Source organism: Hydra vulgaris, chromosome 08 (genome assembly GCF_038396675.1).
Source record: "Hydra vulgaris chromosome 08, alternate assembly HydraT2T_AEP".
Classification (NCBI taxonomy): domain Eukaryota; kingdom Metazoa; phylum Cnidaria; class Hydrozoa; order Anthoathecata; family Hydridae; genus Hydra; species Hydra vulgaris.
In genome coordinates, this window is record NC_088927.1 from 63077501 (window position 1) to 63102419 (window position 24919).

General features: G+C 28.8%; 1 protein-coding gene across 1 annotated transcript in view; it reads left to right on the forward strand.

Annotated features, from left to right (window-relative positions):
* The window catches only part of ecd (ecdysoneless homolog), a 63630-nt gene that overhangs the window by 25943 nt on the left and 12768 nt on the right, over positions 1-24919 (forward strand). Inside the window, 5 exon segments of the mRNA NM_001280951.1 lie at positions 3515-3643; positions 11279-11341; positions 11947-12015; positions 12347-12432; positions 23058-23158. Coding sequence (NP_001267880.1) covers positions 3515-3643; positions 11279-11341; positions 11947-12015; positions 12347-12432; positions 23058-23158 — 448 coding nt within the window.

Below are 24919 nucleotides of genomic sequence, written 5' to 3' on the forward strand. Positions count from 1 at the left end.
TAATAAATAATTTGTAATAAATACAGCCAAGTTTGTTAATTGTAAAACTTATTAAATACTGATTGCAAATTGTTTTATAGGCATAATGCAAAGCATTTAAAACACATTTAACACTTCAATAACTTCAGTTTCCCAATAGATTACAAATAAGTATTAGTTTTTCAATATTCAAACCTGCATTATTATAACCTACAAATAATGATTTTTAGGTCAGGTACAAGTGTCATAGTCTTCATAGTTTCCTTGCTACTAGTTACATGTAGTCTAGTTCAACCTCCCATATGCCCAGTTGTCTTGTATAACTTGTTTTTCAAGGCATAGGCTTGGTAAAGTTGACTCATATAAAATACTACTCTATTTTAGGGCTCTTAGTTAAAAGGTAAAGGGTATTTATAATTTATCAATAAAAATAGTTATTTTAAGGAAATGTAAATTGCATGTCTATTATATCATAGCAGAGCTCCTAGGCAAAGACTTTAAAAGTAAACAGAAAATTTTTGTTGACCAGCCTTGCACATTAGGCTAGATTATTAAAAAAAATTTGACTTTAAACAGTGATAAATTGTTGCTCCTGGATAAAATAAAGTATATAGGAAAATTTTTTTAAATTTTTTTAGTTGTCAGGGGCCCCTGACAGCAATAAAAAACACTAAAATATATAAATATGTTGATTTAAGGCCCCTGGGGCCTTAAATCACCACATTTGTATATTTTTAAGATTTTTATCATTATTTAGTGATTAAGTCACTAAAGAAATAAAATTCAACTTTAAATAATTAAATTGTTGCTCTTTGAATAACATAAGTTGAAACATAAGTTGAATAGGAAAAAAAAAAAATCTATATTGATTAATATTTGTGAGTTTTTGGCTTTTTTTATTGTTATTAAATTACTTAGAACTTTACTATTTATTAGTATATAAATTGTATAAATATAGTGATTACTAGCACTTTTTAATATTACACTGATCAACAAATAAAATTTTATTTTGCATATCTTGTTAACTAGGTGGTTTTTTAAAACAAATTAAATATGCTGATTTCAAATATGCAAACCATTTTTCACCATCACGTCAAGTTGTAAAGATATTTGGGTTCAAATCTTTAGTATTTAAGGTAAAGTCCCTAATATTGTCGAAAAAAAAGTTATTCAAAAGTATGTCAACCTGGGTCTCAAAAGAAGCGTATTTTCATAGAGATTTTAAAAATGTTATTCATTTGGAATAAAAATAAGTATTTTTTGTATTATTGCTGAATAACATTCTGTTGAAATTTTTGTGAGAGTCTTTAGCATTTTTTTACATGATTTTTTTGTTAATAAATTTTAAGGAAAAATATTTATGTTTTTTAAAATCTCTATGAAAACACGCTTCTTTTGAGACCCAGGTTGACATTCTTTTGAATAACCTTTTTTTCGACAATATTAGGGACTTTACCTTAAATACTAAAGATTTGAACCCAAATATCTTTACAACTTGACGTGATGGTGAAAAATGGTTTGCATATTTGAAATCAGCATATTTAATTTGTTTTAAAAAACCACCTAGTTAACAAGGTATGCACAATAAAATTTTATTTGTTGATCAGTGTTATTTATTTATTTTAAAATAAATTGTAGAAAAATTTTCTATTTATTATTATATAAAGATTTTTATACTATTAATATTATAAAGATTGCAAGTATCCATATATATATACCAAATAATCCATCTGTATATGGTTTATTGAATTTAAATCTATTTCTAAAATTCTGTTTTGCAAATTGAATAAAACTAAGTTTATATTTAGAAAATTAAAAGCATTTTTATTTCTGTAAAAAACTATTGCTGTTAAAAAAATCCAGCTGACTTATCCTGTTTATGGGATCGATTGGGAACATACTACTGGCAAACTTCCAACTGTTAAGTCATGCAGCACTATTCTTTTGTATAAAATTTTACAGAACTACAAACTCAAGCACATTGCAGCATGTCATTGTATTAATTTAAGTAGTTGCACATGCCCGAGAAAATCAAAAGCGCTTATACTTGAGCATGAATTTTTATTGGATTAATGAAATGAAAGAAATATGATTATTGTTCCTTTGGATAAGGATAAGTAATTTTACAATTTCTTTTCGTCTAGCAAAAGTAGTCTGCTGGAAGTATTAGTTAGTATTACTTCTGATATAGATGCAGATATTAACTCTGGTGATAAGAAGTTTACAAATGACACTCAGAGCGATTTCCATGTCAGACTACATAACTTACCAAACGGTCTTCCATGACTTTTTGACAAACAATATTAGTAAAGATCAACAGTATCTTTAAAATACATGCAAGACAATAGAATTAAGCGAGAAAAAAAATGTAGCAAAAAAACCTGCCCCATTTATTCTTTTTCGATGACTGACAAAAGCAAATTGAATTCTTCATTTGTATGTTGCACTCCACTATCTGCCAAGCTTGCAATACTTACTGATTATATTCTTCAAGTTTTTGCACTGGTGTGATTCTTTTTTAAAATGGAGCCTCAATGTTACATGGGGTAAAACACTTATGGAAATTAATTCAGTTCTCCTCTTTCTTCTCTCAAAGTTTAGAAAGAGTATTTCAGAAATTCTTTCTGAAAGTGTTCAATTTATAGTTAATACATGCATTCAGAGTAAAGCAGTTTATGGTCACCCAGAAAATATTTTCATATCATATTTTCATATGTTGATTGACAAACAAAAAGAAATAAAAGAATTAGCAGCTAGAAAAGTTAATTTGCAAAAAGGCAACGCACAGAAAAAAGGCAAAGAACAAGGTGCCCAGAATGTCGTTTTTTGGAAATTTATAACTCTGATAATTGTTTATGAAATCTTGTGAAATTTTGTGGATAATACTATTTTGGACCAAAGAATCTGGTTCTGAGGTCTGTTTGTGCTTTCTAAAACAGAGAATGGAGCAAATGTGGAGGGAGAGGGGCACTGAAAGTCATGACCCCACTTTTCTTAATTTAATTTAATTAATTTTCTAAATAAACTATAAAATATAAATTGAAATATTAAAATATTTGAATTGATATGAATTTGAATTTGATAAAATATGAAAATATTTGATTATTTGATTTGTCTTGCACCTCACTGAATGCCTCCCCCCCCCCCTCCCACGCTTTATAGGAGCAAAAATGTAAGATAAAGGCAAAGTTCATAGTGCAAGAGCATACAACTTGTAGCTGTTTAGGAGCCTACCCGGACCACTATCACTACTACCACTACTACTAATTATAACGCAACTACTTTTAGTAGTAGTAGTAGTAGTTGTTGTTGTTGTTGTTGTTGTAGTAGCAGCAGCAGCAGCAGCAGCAGCAGCAGCAGCAGCAAGAGGAGTAGTAGTAGCAGCAGCAGCAGGAGTAGTAGTAGTAATAGTAGTAGTAATAGTAGTAGTAGTAGTAGTAGTAGTAGTAGTAGTAGTAGTAGTAGTAGTAGTAGTAGTAGTAGTAGTAGTAGTAGTAGTAGTAGTACAATAATAAATTTTTTATCTTGGTTATAGGTGAGGTTTACTCGCCATCTATACTGCCAACTAATGCAAGCCCATTTTGTACCAGAACAACACAGTCCATGGAAACTTCCTGCAGTCAGCAATAGCTTAAGGAAACCTGCAGAATTGGGTTTTAAATTAGTAAGAAGATTAATCATTTTGTAATTTTTTACAATTTATAATATATTATATAATATAATTATTATAAATTTTATAATATGTTTTATGACAAGTGTTCAGATTTATATATATATATATATATATATATATATATATATATATATATATATATATATATATATATATATTATATATATATATATATATATATATATATATATATCCTTACATTATAGCAAAAAGAGACTTTGATTGTAAAAAAAAGTCTCAAAATATTGTCAACAACATTTAAGCGACAGCAACAATTAAGTGACATTTTAATGTTCTCTAAAAGTTAAAATAATTCAAATAATGCAGAAGTACATTAGGTTTTATAATTTTTTTAAAAACGGCAATAATAATGACTAGAAAATTCTTTTAATTAATAGTGCTTTTGTTTTTGTATTGTTTTATAACATTTTGGAAACATGCGAGTAGTGTTTCTACATAGACTGAAAAATAGGTAAAACATGCGCAGAGTGTTGCTTTTTTTACTCTAAAACATGTGCAGAGACTGTTGCTACATCAACTATCTTATAGCCTGCTGCTAAAAGGGAGTGCTGTTACATGGACTATCTTATAGCCTGCTGCTACAAGAAAGTGCTACTACATCGACTATCTTATAGCTTGCTGCTACAAGGAAGTGCTGCCACATCGACTGAGGGTTTGGTTTGTGCAAGCTATCTATCATTAAAAACAAAAAAACTTTATTATTATATGTATATATATATATATATATATATATATATATATAAATGAGTAGAAAATCGATTTTGAAGTTTTTTTTATTATTCACAGTGTTTCATCAATAAGGATTTCATCAGAAATGAATGATCAAATTAATAAACATTAATTTATACCAAAAATAAAACTACAGTAAGTCATAAATGTCTTAACTAATGTAATATTTCACAGGTTTGTAGAAGATGTTGACACCATTATAAAAAGAATTCTTTAGAGTTATTTACTTCTTAAAAAAGTATTTATTATTATTATTATTTTTTGAGTTCACTTATTTTAATAGTTTTTTACAAAAAATCTATTTTAATACCTGCATTTAAAAATCAATTCCGATTTTTTATTTAATAAACATTCTTGGTTCATAGGTGTAATTATTTCAAAATTTTCTTGTCTGTCTTTTCATAGACATAATATGCATTTTCTGAAAATATTATTATATGCATGTGCTATTTTAAGGACGGACCAATTCAATATAAAATCATCAATTTTCAAATACACCATCATTGCAATAAAGACCTAAAGCGTGTACACGAAATAAATGTGAAAGTAGAAAAATAACTAAAAAAAAGTACTTATCAATTTTCATTTTGAACCAAGTAATAATTTAAATACAATAATATAAGAAGATCAAACATTAAAAAAAAAATTCCTGTGGGAACCTAATAAAATTTCAAGTGGTACCCATAAGCTTGCGCATAGAATAAGAATCAAAACTATTTGATGCTTTTTTAAATGATATTTTAGTATCTTTAATGTTTCTGCAAAGTTGTTTTTTTTTTCATTTTTCTTTTAATAATAGCCCAGTACTTTTCAATAACTCTCAATTCTGGGCAGTTTGGAGGATTTTCTGTTTTAGGCACAAGTTTCACATTATTCTTTTTATATCATTCCATAGCTAGTTTACAATAATGAATTGAAGCTAAATCAGGCCAGAATACAGGTCTGTTATTGTGTGATTTAATGAGAGGTAAAAGGCATTTTTGTAAACATTCTTTAGCATATATTTGACCAGAAAGTGTGGACTGAGAAATATAAGGTACTGATTTTTTGCCACAACTGCAAATAGCTTGCCAAATCAAAGCTTTTTTAGCGAACTTGTCATGTTTTGTGTATTTAAATTTCTTATCTGCTTTTCTTCTATATTATTATAATAAACAGCACCAGGAATTTGTTGATGATCGTACTTGATATAAGTTTCATCGTCTTCAATAATACAGAAATTTTTAGAAATAAAATTGTCATCAACTTTCTACTGCGGGTTCTTGCACTTTTTTGTTGAGTTTCAGAACGGTGGGCACTTTTTGTGCTTTGAAGGAATGAAAACCATGTTTGTTTCTAACTTTTGCAAAAAAACTATGAGAAAATCCATATATTTTTGCGCATTCCCTTAGTGAAAGGCTTGGGTTATTCTTAAAACTGTTAAGTTTTAAGAATAACCCAAGCCTTTCTAACTAGTTATATATCTTTAAAACCTTCCTTTCTTCCACCACCAGATTTGCATTTGATCAATTTTGTTTGAGAAAAACGTTGAAAGACACGACTAATGGTGTATGGATGTATTTGCAATGATTTTGCTATCGAATTGTAGCTACTATTAGGGTTTTGTAAATATTTGTTCACAATTTTTTCTCTTACTTCTTCTTTTGTCATTTTTAAAACTAATTTCAGGTTAAATCCAAAAACTAACATATTTTTTTGAAACCACAACACGTTGTAAACAAAATACAAAACAATTAAAAAGATATTAATACAACCACTGAATAAAAATGACGTGCTTATTCTTTCACATTTATTTCTTGTACACGCTTTAATTCATTTTTATTGATTATTTTACTTAATAAATCTAAAATATATAGTCCAACAAATTCACAAATTTCTACTCCATCATAACTGCCCATTATTACATCAAATGTAACAGTTGGGTAGATTTGATGTAACAATGGGTAGTTATGATGGAGCAGAATATTTTGTATTTGTTGGATTATATATTAGATTTATAGATTTGTTAAGGATTTAGTAAAATAATTAGTAAAATAATTAATATTATTGATTTAATGCATAAAAAATCGTTTATTAATTTGATCATTAATTTTTGATGAGTCTTCATTGATAAAACACTGTGTAAAATGAAAAAAATTTGATAAGTGATTTTCTACTGATTTATTATTGCTCTGTTCTTTTAAGAGCATTGATCACTTTTTTTTGCAGAATGTGTCTATATATGTATGTATGTAATGTATGTATGTATGTATGTATGTATGTATGTATGTATGTATGTATGTATGTATGCAACCCTCAAAATTAGGGTCGGCATTCAGCAATGCTGATCTAACTGCCAACCGTAGAGTGTTTGAGGTCGGCAAAAAATTGCCCACCTCATTTCTATGTTTTATGGTAGCCTCTTCGTGTGAAATTTTTTTGCCGACCTTGTGCTGACTTCTCTCAGTTTGAGGTTTTCCTTTTTTTCATTTTTAATTTTATTATTTCCAAGGGTTGATGTATGTATGTATGAATATATGTACACCTTGTATAGAAAGTTTTCGCACTTGTTTTTTTGTAAGTTATGGCAAGTTTAGACTGCTTCAAAGAAAAAACTCGATGCAGGGTCCACGTTTTTTTTTTTTAACTGAATAATAATCAAAAATTAATGAGAAGAAAGTGCAATAAATTTTAATTTTTGAAATAATATAATAATACAGGATATGACCCCCGTTGTTTTTGATACATGGCTTGCAATCACCTTGGCATTGATTTAATTAGGTTTCTAATCATTTACATATATATATATATATATATATATATATATATATATATATATATATATATATATATATATATATATATGTATATATATGTATATATATATATATATCTTATATATATATATATATGTATTATATATATATTATATATATATTTTATATATATATATATATAATATATATATATATATAATATATATATATATTATGTATATATATATATATATATATATATATATATATATATATATATATATATATATATATATATATATATATATATATATATTAGGGTGGTTCAAAAAACAACTTTTTTAAAAATAGTCAGCTGCACTTAACTAAATGTGTCCTATATAATACGAAAACACTAGGTTTAAAATTTTTTTTATTAAAAATATTTTTTGGGGTGCCTCAAGACCCTTAAAAATTTGACAGGTCCCTAATATTTTGAAAAAAAAAGTTCTTCTAAAGAATGTAATCTTGGTACTCAAAAGAACCGAAATTATGTAAAAACTTAAAAAATAATAATCAATTTACATAAAAATATTTTTTTCAGGTAATAGCCTAAAAACTATTGTTTTTAAGATAAAAATTAAAAAGTCAATATTTTTAAGTTTTTTTTAAATAATTTTTTTAAACATGTTTTTTTGCGCTAATTATTAATAATAAATTTGTTATCTGTCAACATTGCAAAAAAAATGTCCTAAAGGTGCCGGTTTTTTTTTATGTTTCAGATAGGATACTCCCCCCTCCCTGCCCAAACATGAGAGCACTGATGTAGTAAAATTTTCAACTTTACTATTTTAAACTAAATTTAAATTTATTGACAGATTTTAAATTTCAAAAAAGTATTGAAACTTAAAAAGCTCTTACAGCTAGTTGGATTCTTTCTTGCATAATAATTTACTTGTTGTATGAGTGTTTTGTCTACCTATTATCAACTATTAATTTCTGCACTTAAAGCTGAAACTCCTGCTTTTGGGTTGCACCTACTTTGTTTGTAAAGCATGTTTTGATTGTATGCTGACAGTTTATGGATGCCCAATACAAGGTTTATGATGACATAACCAGTTAATAAGTAATTTTTTATTGTTGTATGAACGCTGAATTCAGAAATATTCTAGTTTTTACTAATTTGTCGATTGCTTATTTTTATTTTATGCATGCCTATGACTTGTTAAATTTTTTTTATCGATGAGTTCTTTAATCTATGATTTTTTGATAAGGTTTTATCAGTTGAAAATTGCTAAAGGTTGATTCAAAATAAATAGTTGCGGTTCAATATAAAATAATTATAAAGATGCAAATAACGCAAGCAGACTGTTGAGTTCTATTGCTAGCAATCTGTTGAGTCTTAACGCTAGTGGCCAATTGAGTGATAAAAATGCAAAAGACTACAAAAATTACGAGTTTTTCTATCAAAGTGTGTTATAATATCCTTACAATTTTTTTCTTATTTAAATTGTTAATTGTACCCATAGTATTAATAAACATAAAAATGCGGACTACATCTAATCAATTTATGTATTTGTATACATTAAATTATATATAGTGCAGTATAGTACAAGTATAAAAATGGTTATTAGAAAATGTTGCTTTTGTTATTTGGCTTCCCTTGAACAATGTAAGACAAAGATTTTGAACTTCGGTGCCAGCAAGGTCACTGATACTAAAGCCAAGACATTCAGTGTGAATTAGCATAGGCATATATAGCAACATAGGCATCATTTATGTTTAAATGTTAATATTTGGATGTTTTACAGTCACAAAAGGAGTTTTGGATAACTTATTACATTTTGAATTCAAAAACATTTACCTGAGTTTTAGAACTGTACCCTCATTAGTAGATACTAGAAAGAGTTGTATAACCACTTTGAAGAAGGCAAGGCAAAAACTCATGAACTAAGATGTCTATTATTTCAAGCAGGCGACATTTGTAGCACAGGTTTTTATCTATCCCAGCCTATTAGATAAAAAAGAGTATCAAGGCTGTTTTACAGAAAGTTTTTGCTTACCCGTAAATGCTTTGCCTAGAAGACTTTTTAGAAGACTGGATGCAGTTTACCTGTGCCTAAATCAAGTGTTTTTATCAAGACAATAATTAAGCTTTTACTTAAACAAGAGCCTCATGGGGAGTATTTTATTTTAAGGCAAAGCTTATTTTAATTTCCTAGTCTTTAAAAGTAGTAGGAAGTTTTACAATTCAGGTAACATTATAATACTAGATAACATGCTACCTATAGCAGAGTCATGGTGATGATGGTCTATATAATATTTGTTTGTTGTGTCCGAATACTTGTTAAAGGACCTTTATTGAAATCATTATGTTCAGCATTATTATTTAATCTTTTTTTTTTTAAATCAGCATTATCATGTTATGTAACATTATATGTAAATTTTTTTCATTAAGGGGCCCTTTAAATAACGTGTGACAACTTTTTTGCCTTTTTTAGATCTCCTGCTCCCCCATGTGACATTTTTTGGCATTTTTAAGAACTATCTCCTTCTCACCATTCCTAGTAAGTTATGTAACAACTGTTTTGTTCAATGACAAGAAGTAACACATTTTATAAGTGTATATTTCAACTGATTTGGTTTTATATGTTGAAAAATACAGTTGATGAATATATGTTAAAGGGCTAAACTTGTTCCTAAATCAGACTTTGACCTCTAAGATTCCTGGAGATTCATGTTCTTTAATAATTCAGATTGATGTTGAGCAACTAGACTATGAGACAACTTGATGATTACCCTTTTTGAATCTCAAATGATACTCTGCTCTAATTGAGCAAAGTTAAGCAATTTATTTAATTGACTTAAGAGTAGCAAAATAGAGCTAACAGCTTGTGCGAATTCTCTTTTAAAAGGAATTATCATTTATAAAATATTATGTCATACCACACTGTTAGAAATAATCAAGTAATAAAGAAATAATCAAAGACAAACAAAATAACATAAAACATACTATAACATAAAGCATATAGGTCTAGCCAATAGTTAGAATTTTTATTCTACTTATCATTATACATTGTTGCTGCAGATGGCTTGGTTTGTAAGCCACTGGAGGATTTCATCATAAAAATGTTTATAGCGTGTCATAAACTTAAAGAGCGTATTCAGGTCATTAATTTTCTTTTCGTTGATCTCTATCCTTCAAGATGGACATGCGATCACTGTTGAGAGCTCCAGAACTGCAGAATATTTTTTGAATGTGAACATTGAGGAGGCAAAACCATCAATAAAATGCTTAGTAACTACTGTCAGTTTTGTTGTAATAAAACTCTTTATAAGTGGATACTTTAAAAGGAATGTTGTGTCTTTTTTTTGAGTTCCCCTCCCAGAAGTTTCACCTGAGTCAACAGTCTCCTCACAAAACTGCAGCCACCAAGTATTAAAATTGTAGATTATTTCTTTTTTAATGGTGAATAGTAAACCCTGATTTATTTGATTTAAGAATCATCTCAGCATATTAGTTTGATGTGTAAGCTCTGTCAACTCTTTGCACAACACAGTTGATGCAGCTAAAATTTTAATCATAGTGTATAAATGAGTGAACCCTGACTGGGAAACAGTGAAAAACAGTTATGAATATTCCTCTATCACAAAGGTTCATCAAGAAGGTTCATTTTAACATATAATGATTTTTGTATTGCTCTGAATGACTATTACTTAAAAGAATCAGATATTTAGTTCTACAAGGAACTTCAGTTTTCAAACAATGTAGTATTATAAAACAAACCTCCTCTGAGGATTTATTGGCCTCGCCTTTGTGGTAAATATACATTTTAGCTTTTTTTGTTTGCATGTTATTTACACAAAATACAAAATTTACTGCAGAAAGCTACCATGTGGTTCACTTAACAGATTTCTGCAATTAACTGAAATTTCAGGACAAAGTACAACCCATTAAAAGGTTTATTAGTGGACATGTTTCTGCTTAAGACAGTGTGACTAAGGTTGACCTTTCATAATCAATAATAAAATAATTTTTGAAAAAAATGTCGCTTGACAGGTTTTTCAAAATAAATAATTCATTTAAGACTTACAGGTTTTTATTGTTTATATTGTTTTTATTCCAAAAATTAGGTATTATTATAACATTTCAAAAATTTAGACATGTGGATTTCAAATTTTGTTATCTCGTTTAAATGCAGCTGATTCAAAAGATGCCCCAAGTGTATGTAATATTTTTTCTTTTTACAATTGAGTGATACATACAATCAGGGGCTATTCTAGGAAAATAATTTTGGTGGCCATACCTCTGTGCCAGAGCTTTTCCGTTAGGAAATTTGCCATATGTAGGCATTTTTTGCTGAAAAAACAATATTTGCCATGAAAAAAAATAGGGTCTAAATCTCTAAGTTTAGGCACTGGTCGAAAAGGTCGGTGCTGTTAAAAACAGTCTAGAATAGCCCCTGGCAATATATATATATATATATATAATATATATATATATATATATATATATATATATATATATATATATGTATTTATATGCACGTATGTATGTATATATAAATATGTATGTATATAAATATGTATGTATGTATATATATATATATATATATATATATATATATATATATATATATATATATATATATGTATGTATATATATATATATATATATATATATATATATATATATATATGTATGTATATATATATATATATGTATATATATATATATATATATATTGATACATTTGATAATAATTTTTATTTTATGTTTTTGTTTTTTACTTATATTTACCATTTTTAAATAGCTGACAATTTTATTAGTTGTCGGAACCTTCAGGAAAAATGTGGGAACAATACTTGTTAAACCTAAACAGCAGTAATTACTTTAAGGTATGTTAACTTTTTATACAAAAAACATTTGTTTAATTTATTTATTTTATTTGATTATATATAGTTCCAGGTAGGAATAGAATTTTTTTTTTTCAAAATACGATTGCTGTGAAAAATCTGTACTGTGAGCTATCAATTATTAAAGTTAGATGGTTTTAAATTTAAAAATAGTAATATAGATAAGCAAGTTTAAAATTAACAAAATAAAGGTTGTTTTTTTTATGAGTACTATTTACAATAGATATTTACTACAGATTACTATGAATACTATTTTATTATAAACTTTCTTTAAAAATTTGCAAAACATATGTAATGTATGAAATCTATTTAGAATGAGTTAGAAGGATCAGTCAAGTACAAAGACTTAATGAACAAAGCAAAATTGCATTTTCAAGATCATGTTGCTAATAGTTTTAAGTAATGATTTTTTTATTATTTGTGTTATTATCAAATTTAAGTTATACATAACAAAACTGAAAAGTCATAATTATCATAATTATCTGACAAACTAGCTTTTATAGCTGCAGAATACAGCCACAAAAAATGTGGTAACTGAACAGTTTACTGATCTAGTTTATGTTTGAAATTGTTGATATTAGAGGCATTGGTAACCACCTCTAGCAGAAAGTTGCAACTCAATTATTTGCAACTCAATTGTTAAAAAAGTTAAATAAAATTAGGCAGTTACTATAAATTTTGTAAAGATGCGCTTGCAATGACCATAAATAGGAGGAGTGGATAATTGTTCAGTATACCATTTGATTGAATCAATTTTGTTTTCAAATTTAAATTTTTCGATTAGATCAGCATGCTTTATTCTGTCACTAAGAGAAGTTAGGCAAGTTTAGCATATTTTGTGTTATAGTCAATTACAATTCATGGGGTATTTTAGTGATGCAATGTTGAATTTATTTAATTGCATTAATGTCTTTTTTAAGGTGAGAGGACCAGGCAGTGATAGCGTATTCTAGATGGGGACAGATGTATGTTGTGTAGAGGTTTATCAAGATTTTCACTTCTTGGCTAACAAAGGTATCTGCTTTAAAACAACTAAAATTTTATTTGCTTAAGTAGCAGTGCTAAATTCTTTTTCTTTAGGTCATTAGAAAGTTGAATACCTAAGATCTTTTTCTAATGTTGTCAATTGGAGCTGGATTCTTTTGATCATGCTGTTTGATTCATTTTCATTGATGAAATAGGTATAAAGAACAGATTTGGTCTGGTTGATGTGCATATGTTGACATTTTTTGATGTTAAGTTGCATAAGCCGTATTTGAACCCAATTGACAATATTAACAATTTCAGCTTGCAGACAAAGTTTCAGAAGTGTTAACTACACTGAGCATTTTCATGTCATCTGTCTACATTTTGCAATTTTTTTGTTTGTATACATTCATCAAGTTATTATTATTATTATAATAGAATTAATGTAACTAGCAGTAGGCAACTCGTAATATGGGTTAGTAAATTAATTATTAACAACAATTTAATTTTTATTTGTTTTCTCCAACGAAATATAAATTTATTAATGTTTTTCTAGTTCTGCTTACTTTTATTTTTCTTGGCTTCCTAGTTCAACTAAATTGTAAGCTTTATTAAAGATACAGTTAGCCTTCATTAAACTTCATTAAAGATACAGATTACAGTTAAGTTTAATTCGCAACGTTCCAGCATTATATGTGCAAATCACAACAAAATCATTATGTTAAAATATGACTTGAATTACCCTTTTCGTGAATACAAATTTGAGCAAAATCGATAAATGTATTCACATAAAGGTGAGCAATTAGTCTAAAAAAATTTTATTCACCCAGCATAATGAGCTGAAAAGATTATAAAACAGTTGTAAAAACCATATAAAACAGTTGTAAAAAGTATATTTAAACTTGTGTTTACTTTTTTTTTAAACAAATTTATTTACATATGTAATTAAATGTGTAACAAAAATATATTTAAAAAAAACCCTTTATAAAACAAATTTTTTCTTAAAAAACAATTAACATTGAAAGCACTTTTCAATATCAGTTATATCAGCCGCAATCTACAGAATGGAAGAGCCAAGCATAGCCTATTGTAAAGAAAACCATATTAAAATAATTAAAAATAATTATTACCGATAAGGACGATGATTAAATGTATATTTGAAAATTTACGTGATTCATATTAGCAGGAAGTTATAGAAAAGTAAGTTAGTAAAAATTAAAAAAGAACAAAATAGAAACCGGATTTTTAAAAACTGCTTAACCCAGAGCATTTTGACGGTGGTGTTCAATTTTGAAACCAATATCTTTTAATGAAAAGTCAACTCATTTAACTAATCTCATTCAAAGAGCAAAATAATTAATAACACTAAAGATAAAAAAAAATTAATATGAGGTATAAAAATTGTACTGTAGTAATATTAAATGTTGTCTTGGCTTATAGTGAATGACTAAAAGCAGTTAGTGAAACTACCTGTAATCATTTTTAACGATAGACACCAATGAGAAGGTAAGATAAGCTGTCTATCAACACAAAACATTACAACAATAACATCACAACAATTACGCAAAGCATTAGCAAATAGCTTAAGATATTTTTAGGATCACATTACAGTAAATATTACCAGACATGTTTTCTATATACATATAACTATAAAAGGCCAGAAAACAGACATTAAATATATAACAGTAAGGGATCGTCCATACGATCTTATGCAATACGAATTACGCAAAGCAAAATGTATTTAAAAAACAGAAGTAGGAGATATTAAGCTCTAAAAATTGATTATTCGCAAAAATTTTGGATCCAGCATAATTATATTTGAAAATATTCCAATTTCCGCTTAAGATGCTCATATTACCCTAATCTACCCTACACTTACTGTAGGAGAGCAAAAATTATTTACAAAAAAAAAAAAATTATATATATATTTATATATATATATATATACATACACACACTGTACACAAAAGAAAAAACAAAATTTATTTACAAAAAACAAGTATATACATATATACACACAAAAACTTTTATGTCTACAAATAACATTTTTTCAAATTGTAGACATGAAAGTTTTTAATTATCCTGCCGGACCTTCGACCCCTGTATGAGGGGTATTGGCCACCCCATCTAAATGATGGGTGGTCAGACCCCCCATACTGAATCCACCTCTGAAATGATGGATGGGTCAAAGGTCCGGGCTTCTTTTGGCGAAAGGCTTTATAATCTTCATAAGTAAGTTCTAAAAATAAAGATTGATATATTTTTTTAACTGAATTTTAAAATTTTAATTTTAACTGATGGAGCAAAATTATAATTAAAAAAATGTATTACTTATAATCAAGCAAATATTATAGCAATTAAGAACTTATAATTACCGTTTGGTGTTAAATATTCTTTTTGCTAAAAGATAAATAAAAACACGTACAAAAGACATTTTAAATAAAATTTTACCTTTGCCATTTGACAACTCATTTAGATTGGAAAAATTTGTAAATATATGAACATTTGAATTTTTTTACATAAGTACATGTATATAAGTACATAACATAAGTACATTTACATAAGAAAAATTAAAAAAAATAGTAAAAAAAAAAAGTTGTAAAGACTTTAACAAAATATTAATAGTTTGAACTAAATTACAAACTAAATTAAGAACAGTATGCCTAACTTACCAAGTCGTCTTTGAAGGAGTACTTAAAAAAAAAAATAATAATAATAATAATTAAAAAGAGAACTTAACCAACAATTAAAGATTCTAAATATTAATAGGCTAATTTTCAATATAACAGTCTAGTCTAATCTTAAATATATTATATATATATATATATATATATATATATATATATATATTTATACATATATATAATTATATTCATATATATATGTACATATATACAGGGCGTTAGCCAGAAATAAATTTTATACTGCGTTTTTGCATTGGGATTTTTTATGGTTGTTCTAGAAAATGTTGGGAATTTTCTAAAAAAAGGTCCTGAAAAACTCAAAAAAACACTAAAAAAAAAAAAGGTCATTGACTTTTGGGAATTTTAAGCCCATTGGGAATTCCGCGTTATACGCGGCACCATAGGGCTAGCTAACAACCTGATATATATATATATATATATATATATATATATATATATATATATATATATATATATATATATATATATACTAAATATATTAACAATTAAATATATTCATATATATCCAACAATTAATGATAACATCTTTAGTTATATATACGATATATTCTTGCTTACCGAGCTGTTGCTTCAGATTTAAAATAGAAAAAACATTTTTAATTTAGTTTTTAAAAAAAAAGTGAAAAAGAAAATCTAAATAATAAAATCAAACTTACTTATTACTTCATTGCAATCTAAAAAAATTAAAACGCTATTAAAATGTTTTCAAAGTATTTTTCCCAAGTGAATAACTACCAAAAGAAAATTATTCAGTTACCGGATAATGAAGTCAACGAAGCTAAATGAAAATGATATTTATTGCTTGTTTTTTTATTAAATAAAAAACAGAAAAGTAACAAACCCTAAAATGACAAAAATTAATAAAGTTCTTTATATAAAAATAGAACAAACGTAGTGATAGTGGATTTAATCCAAAAATAGAAAGAACCTTTAGAATAAAGCTTACTGCTTTCTACAGCTAAGCTTACTACATTTTTCTATCTACATTTGTCTATAATAAAATATGAATTAATGAGTTACCTTTACTTAAAGTTAATCCAGAAGCAACTAAAATAAATTATCAAATAAAAAGCTTATTTATATAATCCTCACGATAATGTTGAAATAAACAATATTTATTGCTTGAAAATTTAAGTAACAAATGTAATTTAAGTATCAAAATAAATGTACTAAGTTACCTGTTGTGGCTGGTGCAACTGAAGTTATAACTAAATAAAAAAATAAAAAAGCTATTTTATCTATCTTATCTATTTTATTCTGATGATTATGTTTAAATAAACAATATTTATTGATTCTTTTTAAAATAAAATAAAAGACATTACTATTTGCTGATGCACCAGCTGATGATACCACACCTAAATGACAAAATTTATTAAAATATATAAAACACAGTCAATTCCTTACTAAGTTCTATCTATCTGTCTAAAAAAATTGAGATAAATTTAAGATAAATTTATATAAAAATTGAGATAAATTTAAAAAATTGAGATAAAATTACATACAATAAAATTGCTAATGCTACTTTCGTACTCAAATAAAATCTAAATGATAAAACTTACTTAAGTCACTTTTTTATTTTTTAGGATTAATGAGAATAAAAATTTTTTATTCTCATTAATCCTAATCTATAATCGATAAATAAACTTACTAATATATACTATAAATAAACTTGAACTTACTAAAAAGGCCTTCAGGTCCTTCTAACTGCTCTAAAAAATGAAACAATACTTGCTTAAAATGTTCTAAAAAGGCTGAAGACAAAACTGAAACACTTTACTAAAAAAGAAACATTGTACTAAAAAAACTATTTTACCAGTCATTTTAGTTCTAACTTCTTCTTAAAAAAAAACAGGCTATAAAAAATAGAAAAATAAAAACAACAAACAACAAACCAATTTTAGTGTTTAAACAATGAACAACATCAATTCCATTTGAAACTAAAAATTTATCAGCTCTAATCGGCTTGTAGACCTTGCTTGAAAGACCACGTGGAGTAAAGGAACGCTTTTAGAAAAGCCTAGAAACTTCTTTATTAAAAACGAAAGTGAAACGACACTACTACACTATTACTAATAATATTAAATTAGCGTAATAATATTTAGATTTTATATATCAATATATAGTTATGTATAATTCTAATTCTAATATCAATTATAATATTAGATTTATAAAATAAATAGAAATAATAAGTTCAACAAGAACTCTAATCTGATAAAGATTAGATAAAGATTTAAACATAATTTTTGAGGACTTTTTTTTAAGTAACAAACTACGCACATGAAGTGGTTTTAATTACAGGGTGCGGATTTACAAATGTTTTATAGTTTCATGCAAAACTAGAGCACTGTTTTAATTTATAAAATACAGTTTTTTTCTGAAAGTTGCATTGATATTAAATACAAAAAGTTATTTGAATTACGGTACACATATGAACTCAGAAATTTTGAAATTGTCAGAACTTTTGTCCTAATTTTGAAAAGTAAAACCTTGAAATCATTTAAACAATTGCATTTCACATTTTTTAGTTTTTTAAACATGTAGTTCTATACAAAGAAACCCAATGGGTTCAAAATGGACTGCTGAATTTTGCTGGAAAGCATACAGAGGATCACCAAAACATTCTATCAATATTAAGTTTTGTAGGATACTTCTATTAAAATCTCGTTTAAATAGAGCTGGTAGTTGATTTTGATGCATTTTGGTATTGTGGAATATCACCTACATTATGTGGGATCTCTTGTAAATTTATTCCCAAAACTTGATCATTTTGTGTTAAGAACTTAAGCACCCTCTTTAAAAGGGTGCTTAAGCGAAAATAATTTTATATTAGAAAAAATTATTGGTGGGCGACAATGCCATTTCTTTATCATTTTGCATCTCTTAACATATTCAAGCTTGTTTCTGTTAGTCAGACCAGCATGGTTTTTGTTTTTTATAAGTTTTCATCCCTAAAACAGTTTTTATCAAGTTTCTGAATGTTTTGGGAACAGTTCCAAATTCTTTTGCAATTAATTTTCCTAATCGAGCTGGATTGTGTCTAATTTGTTTATGAATAACCTTTATGATTATTATGAATTGGTATGAAGCACTCTTTTTCTCCCTAGTCTTTTTTGTGAAATTTTATCTCCAGTTTCATGAAAAGTTCTTATGGTTTGATATACTAACTTGTGGCCATATCTGTGGCCACATCATATATATATATATATATATATATATATATATATATATATATATATATATATATATTATGTCAGATCAGGTTATCCTGCTACTGGTAACATGTAACCCAGTACAATCTGCTTCATGTCCTGCTGCCTTGTAGGATACGTCTTTTTAGGCAAAGGCTAGGAGATGCCAACTCCGATTTAAAACACCCCCTGCCTTGGGGCTCTTGGTTGAGTAAAGGCTAGAGATGGTGTCTCGATAAAAATACTCATCTTGGGCAGATGTTAAATGCACCCAGCTACTGTCTTGTAGAAGGCCTCCTAGGCAAAGACTTAAGGGGTAAACAGATTCTATCTGTTGACCAGCCTCGCACCCCTTCTTCATCTATTAGGCTGGCGCAGATGTACTTTTAATACATTGTTTCCAGTTTAGGATGTTGAATGCTGGATCTTCTTGACTCAATGCATGGGTTTGCTTGTGTCACTGTTTTTATGACTAGGCAACTCATTCTATTATCTCCTTATGAGGGTACAGCTCTAAAACTCAGTTTTATGGTTCTGAGGCCGGCTGGTAGTCAGGTTTCCCGAACTCTGTGGTAGCTCTCAGAGAGGCTCCATCAACAGCTGAAAAATATCAAAGTATTAACAGTGCCATGTTGCGCATGGATGGTGTCCCTGTTTGTACATTTAGAGCCCTTTGTTACGGCTTAGGGTTTATTAGTAGTAATGAGGCAATTGCTTGGGCTATTAAACTGTGTTCTGAGTATTATCTATGCTTTGAGTCAAGTTCTTCAATCTAATTTTAAAATGAATAAAGTACCAAAAACTATAAAACACAAAAAACCATCATCATCACCAAGTTCTCTAAACCTATCATTCACTAATATTCGTGGTCTTCGAAGTAACTTTTCTTCTGTTGAGTCTTATCTCTTGCAAAGTTCACCAGACCTACTTGCTCTTTGTGAGACTAATTTGAGTTTGGTTGTCTCATCTTGTGATCTTAGTGTTGATGGTTATCTTCCTCTGATTCGTAAAGACTCCAATAGTCACATGCTTGGCCTGGGCATTTACATTCGTAAGAATTCACCTGTTTGTCGTGAAACTAGGTTTGAATCCACAGACTATTCTTTCATGTGCTTTCGTTTAGCACCACTTCACTCTATTGCCTTTCTCTTTGTTCTATATCGCTCTCCTTCATCTCAAGACTGCACTCTTTTTGATGTTATTTCTGATCATATTGACCAAGCCCTCTCTCTTTATCCATCAGCTAATATAGTTGTTGTCGGTGACTTTAATGCTCACCACTCTGAATAGCTTGGCTCTAGTGTCAGTGACTCTGCAGGCATTAAAGCCCACAAGTTTTGCCTTTCTCAATCCCTAACTCAAATAGTCAACTTTCCAACTTGCTTTCCTGACAACCCTAATCATTTACCTTCTCTACTTGACTTATGTCTTGTTTCTGATCCTAGTCAGTGCTCAGTTTCTCCACATTCACCCTTAGGTGCTTCTGATCACAGTTTGATCTCTTTAAAACTAATATCTCATTCTTCTTCATCACCTGAATACCCCTATTATTGAACCTCTTACAGCTACAGCTGTAAGAGGCTGGCTTACAGCTACAGCTGTAAGCTGACTGGGATTCTTTCCGTGATTTTCTTCGTGATGGCCCTTGGGTAGAAATCTTTCAACTTCCTGTCGACAAATGTGCTTCTTACATAACTTTGTGGATTCAGGCTGGCATGGAATCTTTTATTCCCTCTCGATGATTCCAGGTCGAGCCTCACTCTCCTCCATGGTTTTCCTCACACTGTGCTGCTGCGATTGCCAATCGAAACCGTTACTTCCATATTTATCAGCAAAACAATTCTCCAGAAAACAGACGTCTGTTTATTACTGCTAGAAACAACTGTAAAAAGGTTTTGTCTAACGCCAAAATCCGCTATTCTCAGGTCATGAAATCTCGTATCTCATCTCAAAAATTAGGCTCTCGTGACTTTTGGAGAATCTTTAATAATATCAATAATAAGGGCAAATTGTTAATTCCACCTCTCTTTTATGGTTCAGACTTTGTCACCTCACCTAAAGACAAAGCCGAACTGTTTGCTAAAAACTTTTCATCAATATCATCTCTTGATTCCACTAATTGCGTTCTACCTGATATTGCCAACAAACAGGTTGATCCATTGCTTGACATTCATATCACTCCAGCATCTGTATCTAAAGTGATTTCCTGCCTAGACTCTTCTACAGCTTGTGGCCCAGACAACATACCTGTTATTGTCTTGCAGAAGTGTTCTCCGGAGCTGTCATCTATACTCTCAAAACTATTCAACAAGTGCTTATCAGAGTCTTGTTTTCCAGCCTGCTGGAAAGCCGCATCTGTTATCCCTATCTTCAAAAATTCTGGGGAGCGATCTGATTCGTCTAACTACCGTCCCATAAGTCTTCTTCCTATCATAAGCAAGGTTTTTGAATCTTTAATTAACAAACACTTAATTTCTCATCTTGAATCTAATAACTTACTTTCTGACCATCAATATGGATTTCGATCTTCTCGTTCTACAGCTAATTTGCTAACAGTAATAACTGACAGGTTTTATCGTGCATTAGATGAAGGTGGAGAGGTTAAGGCCATCGCTCTTGACACTTCAAAAGCATTTGATAAAGTTTGGCATGCTGGTCTTCTCCATAAGCTTTCTTCTTGTGGTGTATCCGGCAACATCTTTAAGATCATTGAATCCTTCCTTTCCAGTCGTAGCATAAAAGTTGTCCTCGATGGACAACACTCTTCTTCTTATTCTGTAACTTTAGGGGTTCCTCAAGGTTCAATCCTTGGCCCTATACTCTTTTTAATTTACATTAACGATCTTCCAGATATTCTCACATCTAAGGTGGCATTGTTTGCTGATGATACTACCATTTATTCTTGTCGTGATAAGAAGCCAACACTCTCTGATTGCTTGGAGAGGGCATTTGAGCTTGAAAAGGATCTCACTTCTGTTACAGCATGGGGCTCACAGTGGCTGGTGAACTTTAATTCAGATAAAACTCAATTTTTTTCAGCCAATCGTTATCGCAATAATTTAGATCTTCCTATATTTATGAACGGTGATGTACTCGATGAGTCACCTACTCTTCATCTTCTAGGATTAACTCTTACTTCCAATCTTTCTTGGAAACCATATATCAAATCGGTTGCAAAATTAGCATCTGCTAAGGTTGCATCTCTTTATTGAGCTCGCCACTTTCTTACTCTGGATTCTATTCTCTATCTCTATAAATCTCAAATCCGGCCTTGTATGGAATACTGTTGCCATATCTGGGGCGGATCTTCTAATGATGCCCTTTCTCTTTTAGACAAGGTGCAAAAACGCATTGTAAACATAGTTGGACCTGCTCTTGCAGCCAACCTTCAACTATTATCACATCGTTGTAATGTTGCTTCTCTTTCTCTTTTCTACAAATACTATAATGGGCACTGCTCGAAAGAGCTAGCGTCTCTTGTGCCATCTACTAAAATTCATTCTCGTGTTACTCGTCATTCAATTAAGTGTCATCCTTTTTCTGTGACTGTTCCTAAGTGCTCTAAAAACGCCTATTCTTCTAGTTTTTTTCCTCGAACATCAGTTCTTTGGAATTCGCTTCCTTCATCTTGCTTTCCTGATTCATATAATTTGCAATCTTTTAAATCGCCCGTCAATCGTTATCTTGCTCTACAATCTTCATCTTTTCTCTTACAGTAACTTCCAACTTTAATTAGTGGTTGCTTGCAGCCTTGTTGGAAGCGAAGATGTTTAAAAAAAAAATATATATATATATATTTATATATATATGTATATATATATATATATATATATATATATATATATATATATATATATATATATATATATATATATATATATATATATATATATATATATATATATATATATATATATATATAAATGTATGCATGCATATACATACATACCCACATATGAATGCAGCATTAGACACACACTGATAGCATCACACTGCAAGAAGTAGTTGTGGAGGCTACAGTACATACATCAGCTGACTATCTAGATAAAACATGCAAGGGAGTGCCGCTACATAGGGATAAGGCAGCAATCAAAAACTCACACATGTAATTAATATTACAAACACATATTACTTTACTCTATTATATGTTATACTATATTTTTAGAAGTGATGCTATTGGTCTACTTATTCAAGATTTGGTACATGAAAGTGGACAACATCTTAGTGATATTAAAGTAGCTTGTGAAAATGTTGGATTAGAAGATGGCAAGTAATTTTTTAATCTTGACTTAATAATGATTATAATTTTGACTTGTTATTAAAAAAAAAATCAACAAAATTGTTTTATACTGACTTAAAAAATGAGTTAATAAGAAATAAATTAATGAAAATGAAATTATGTAAATCAGGAAAATGCAACTATCATTACAAATAATGATAGGTCAAATAAAAAATGAATTAAAATTCACCAACCATTGTGATCCCCAAGCATTAACAGTTGTAATTTGATGCTTTGTATTGTTTATGTGATCTTTTAAAAGATCAAAAGGTTAGTACATCTAAAAAATATATGTTCTTATGAAAAATTGTATTTATGAATATTTAGATGAAAATAAAAGTTTGAATAGCAATAAAAAATTTTTCTTAATTTTCTTTTTTAATTATTCACTAGTCATAAATAAGATTGTATTTTATAATCACAAAAATATAAGATTTTTCTAATGTACATTCAATCATGATTTATTTTTAATAAATCATGATTGAATGGTGATTTATTTATTATTTTTAATAAATCACAATTAAATGTGATTTATCATTTTTCAATTTAATCTCAAAGTTTCATTTTAATCATTCTTAAAATTTCACGAAAATGCCAATATTGCATTTAAGTATATTTTATGCTAGATAAAATCATCATGAAAAATATGTCACTGCGACACAATTTTACTACTTATGATAAGTCGATTGTCCAAAATTCAATACTGTGTATGCGTTTCTTTAATTCTGATCTCCACCTCCATGAACCTAGGCATACTGTCTATTTGGCAATATTCCTTCAAGATTTCTCTAATCCATACTTCTTTTATCACTGTAGCCAACTTTGTTGCACTTGATGGTTGTTGTTCGGACACTTTATCTTTTAATTCCATCCATAGATTTTCAATAAATTTGAAATCAGGGCTATTTCGTGGTCATTCAAGCATTTTGATTTTTTTCATGGCCAGAAATTTGGTTGCAACTTTGGAATGGTGGCATGGCACTTCATCCTGCGTGAAAATATTACAGTTATGAACTTACATTTGAAGTTTGAACTTATCTGAAAACAGCTCAAAATACTTTGGTCTATTCATAGTGGTTCTTGCGGTCAAAAAGTAGAGACCACTGATCCCATTCTTTGACATAGTTCCTAAATCACTTGACTTAGTGAATGTTTTTCCATCAATAACGTATATTTATTGTTAAATTGCTTGCTACAGGGTCTCCTGATATGGTGCTTGTGTACTACAAACTGTTGAAAGGAAGACTCAATTGAGAATAATACCTTTTGTCATTGTGCGGTCTTCCAGTGGCAATATTTTAATGCAAATGCTTGGTTTTCATGGTAGCTGTAAGCCTTGGTTTGTAGGATTTCAAATCGTTTGAAAATTCTTTTGATAAATGATGAGAAACTGCCATCTGCATCGCTCGCTTTTAATCCTCTTTGCAGCTGTTTGACTGATTTGGTTTTCTTTATGGAACTGTTAAAGACCTGACAACAATTCTTTTTATCAAGATATTGACATGTTTGCTGGTGCTTCTAGGTCTTTAACTCCTCTTCCAGTCCGTGTAGATTCCTTATTCTTCATACTAGACAATCATTTGATGCACAGCTGACTTGCTGACTCTCAATTTCTTTATAATACTATATTCTGTCAACTTTTGACTGAGTTAAGCTATGTTTTGGGCCCCCTGACTGGCAGTCAGAGACTTTTTTTGCAAGGTGTTAACAGCACACAGTTGTCCAAAAAGGGGTCCTAACCTCTTTGG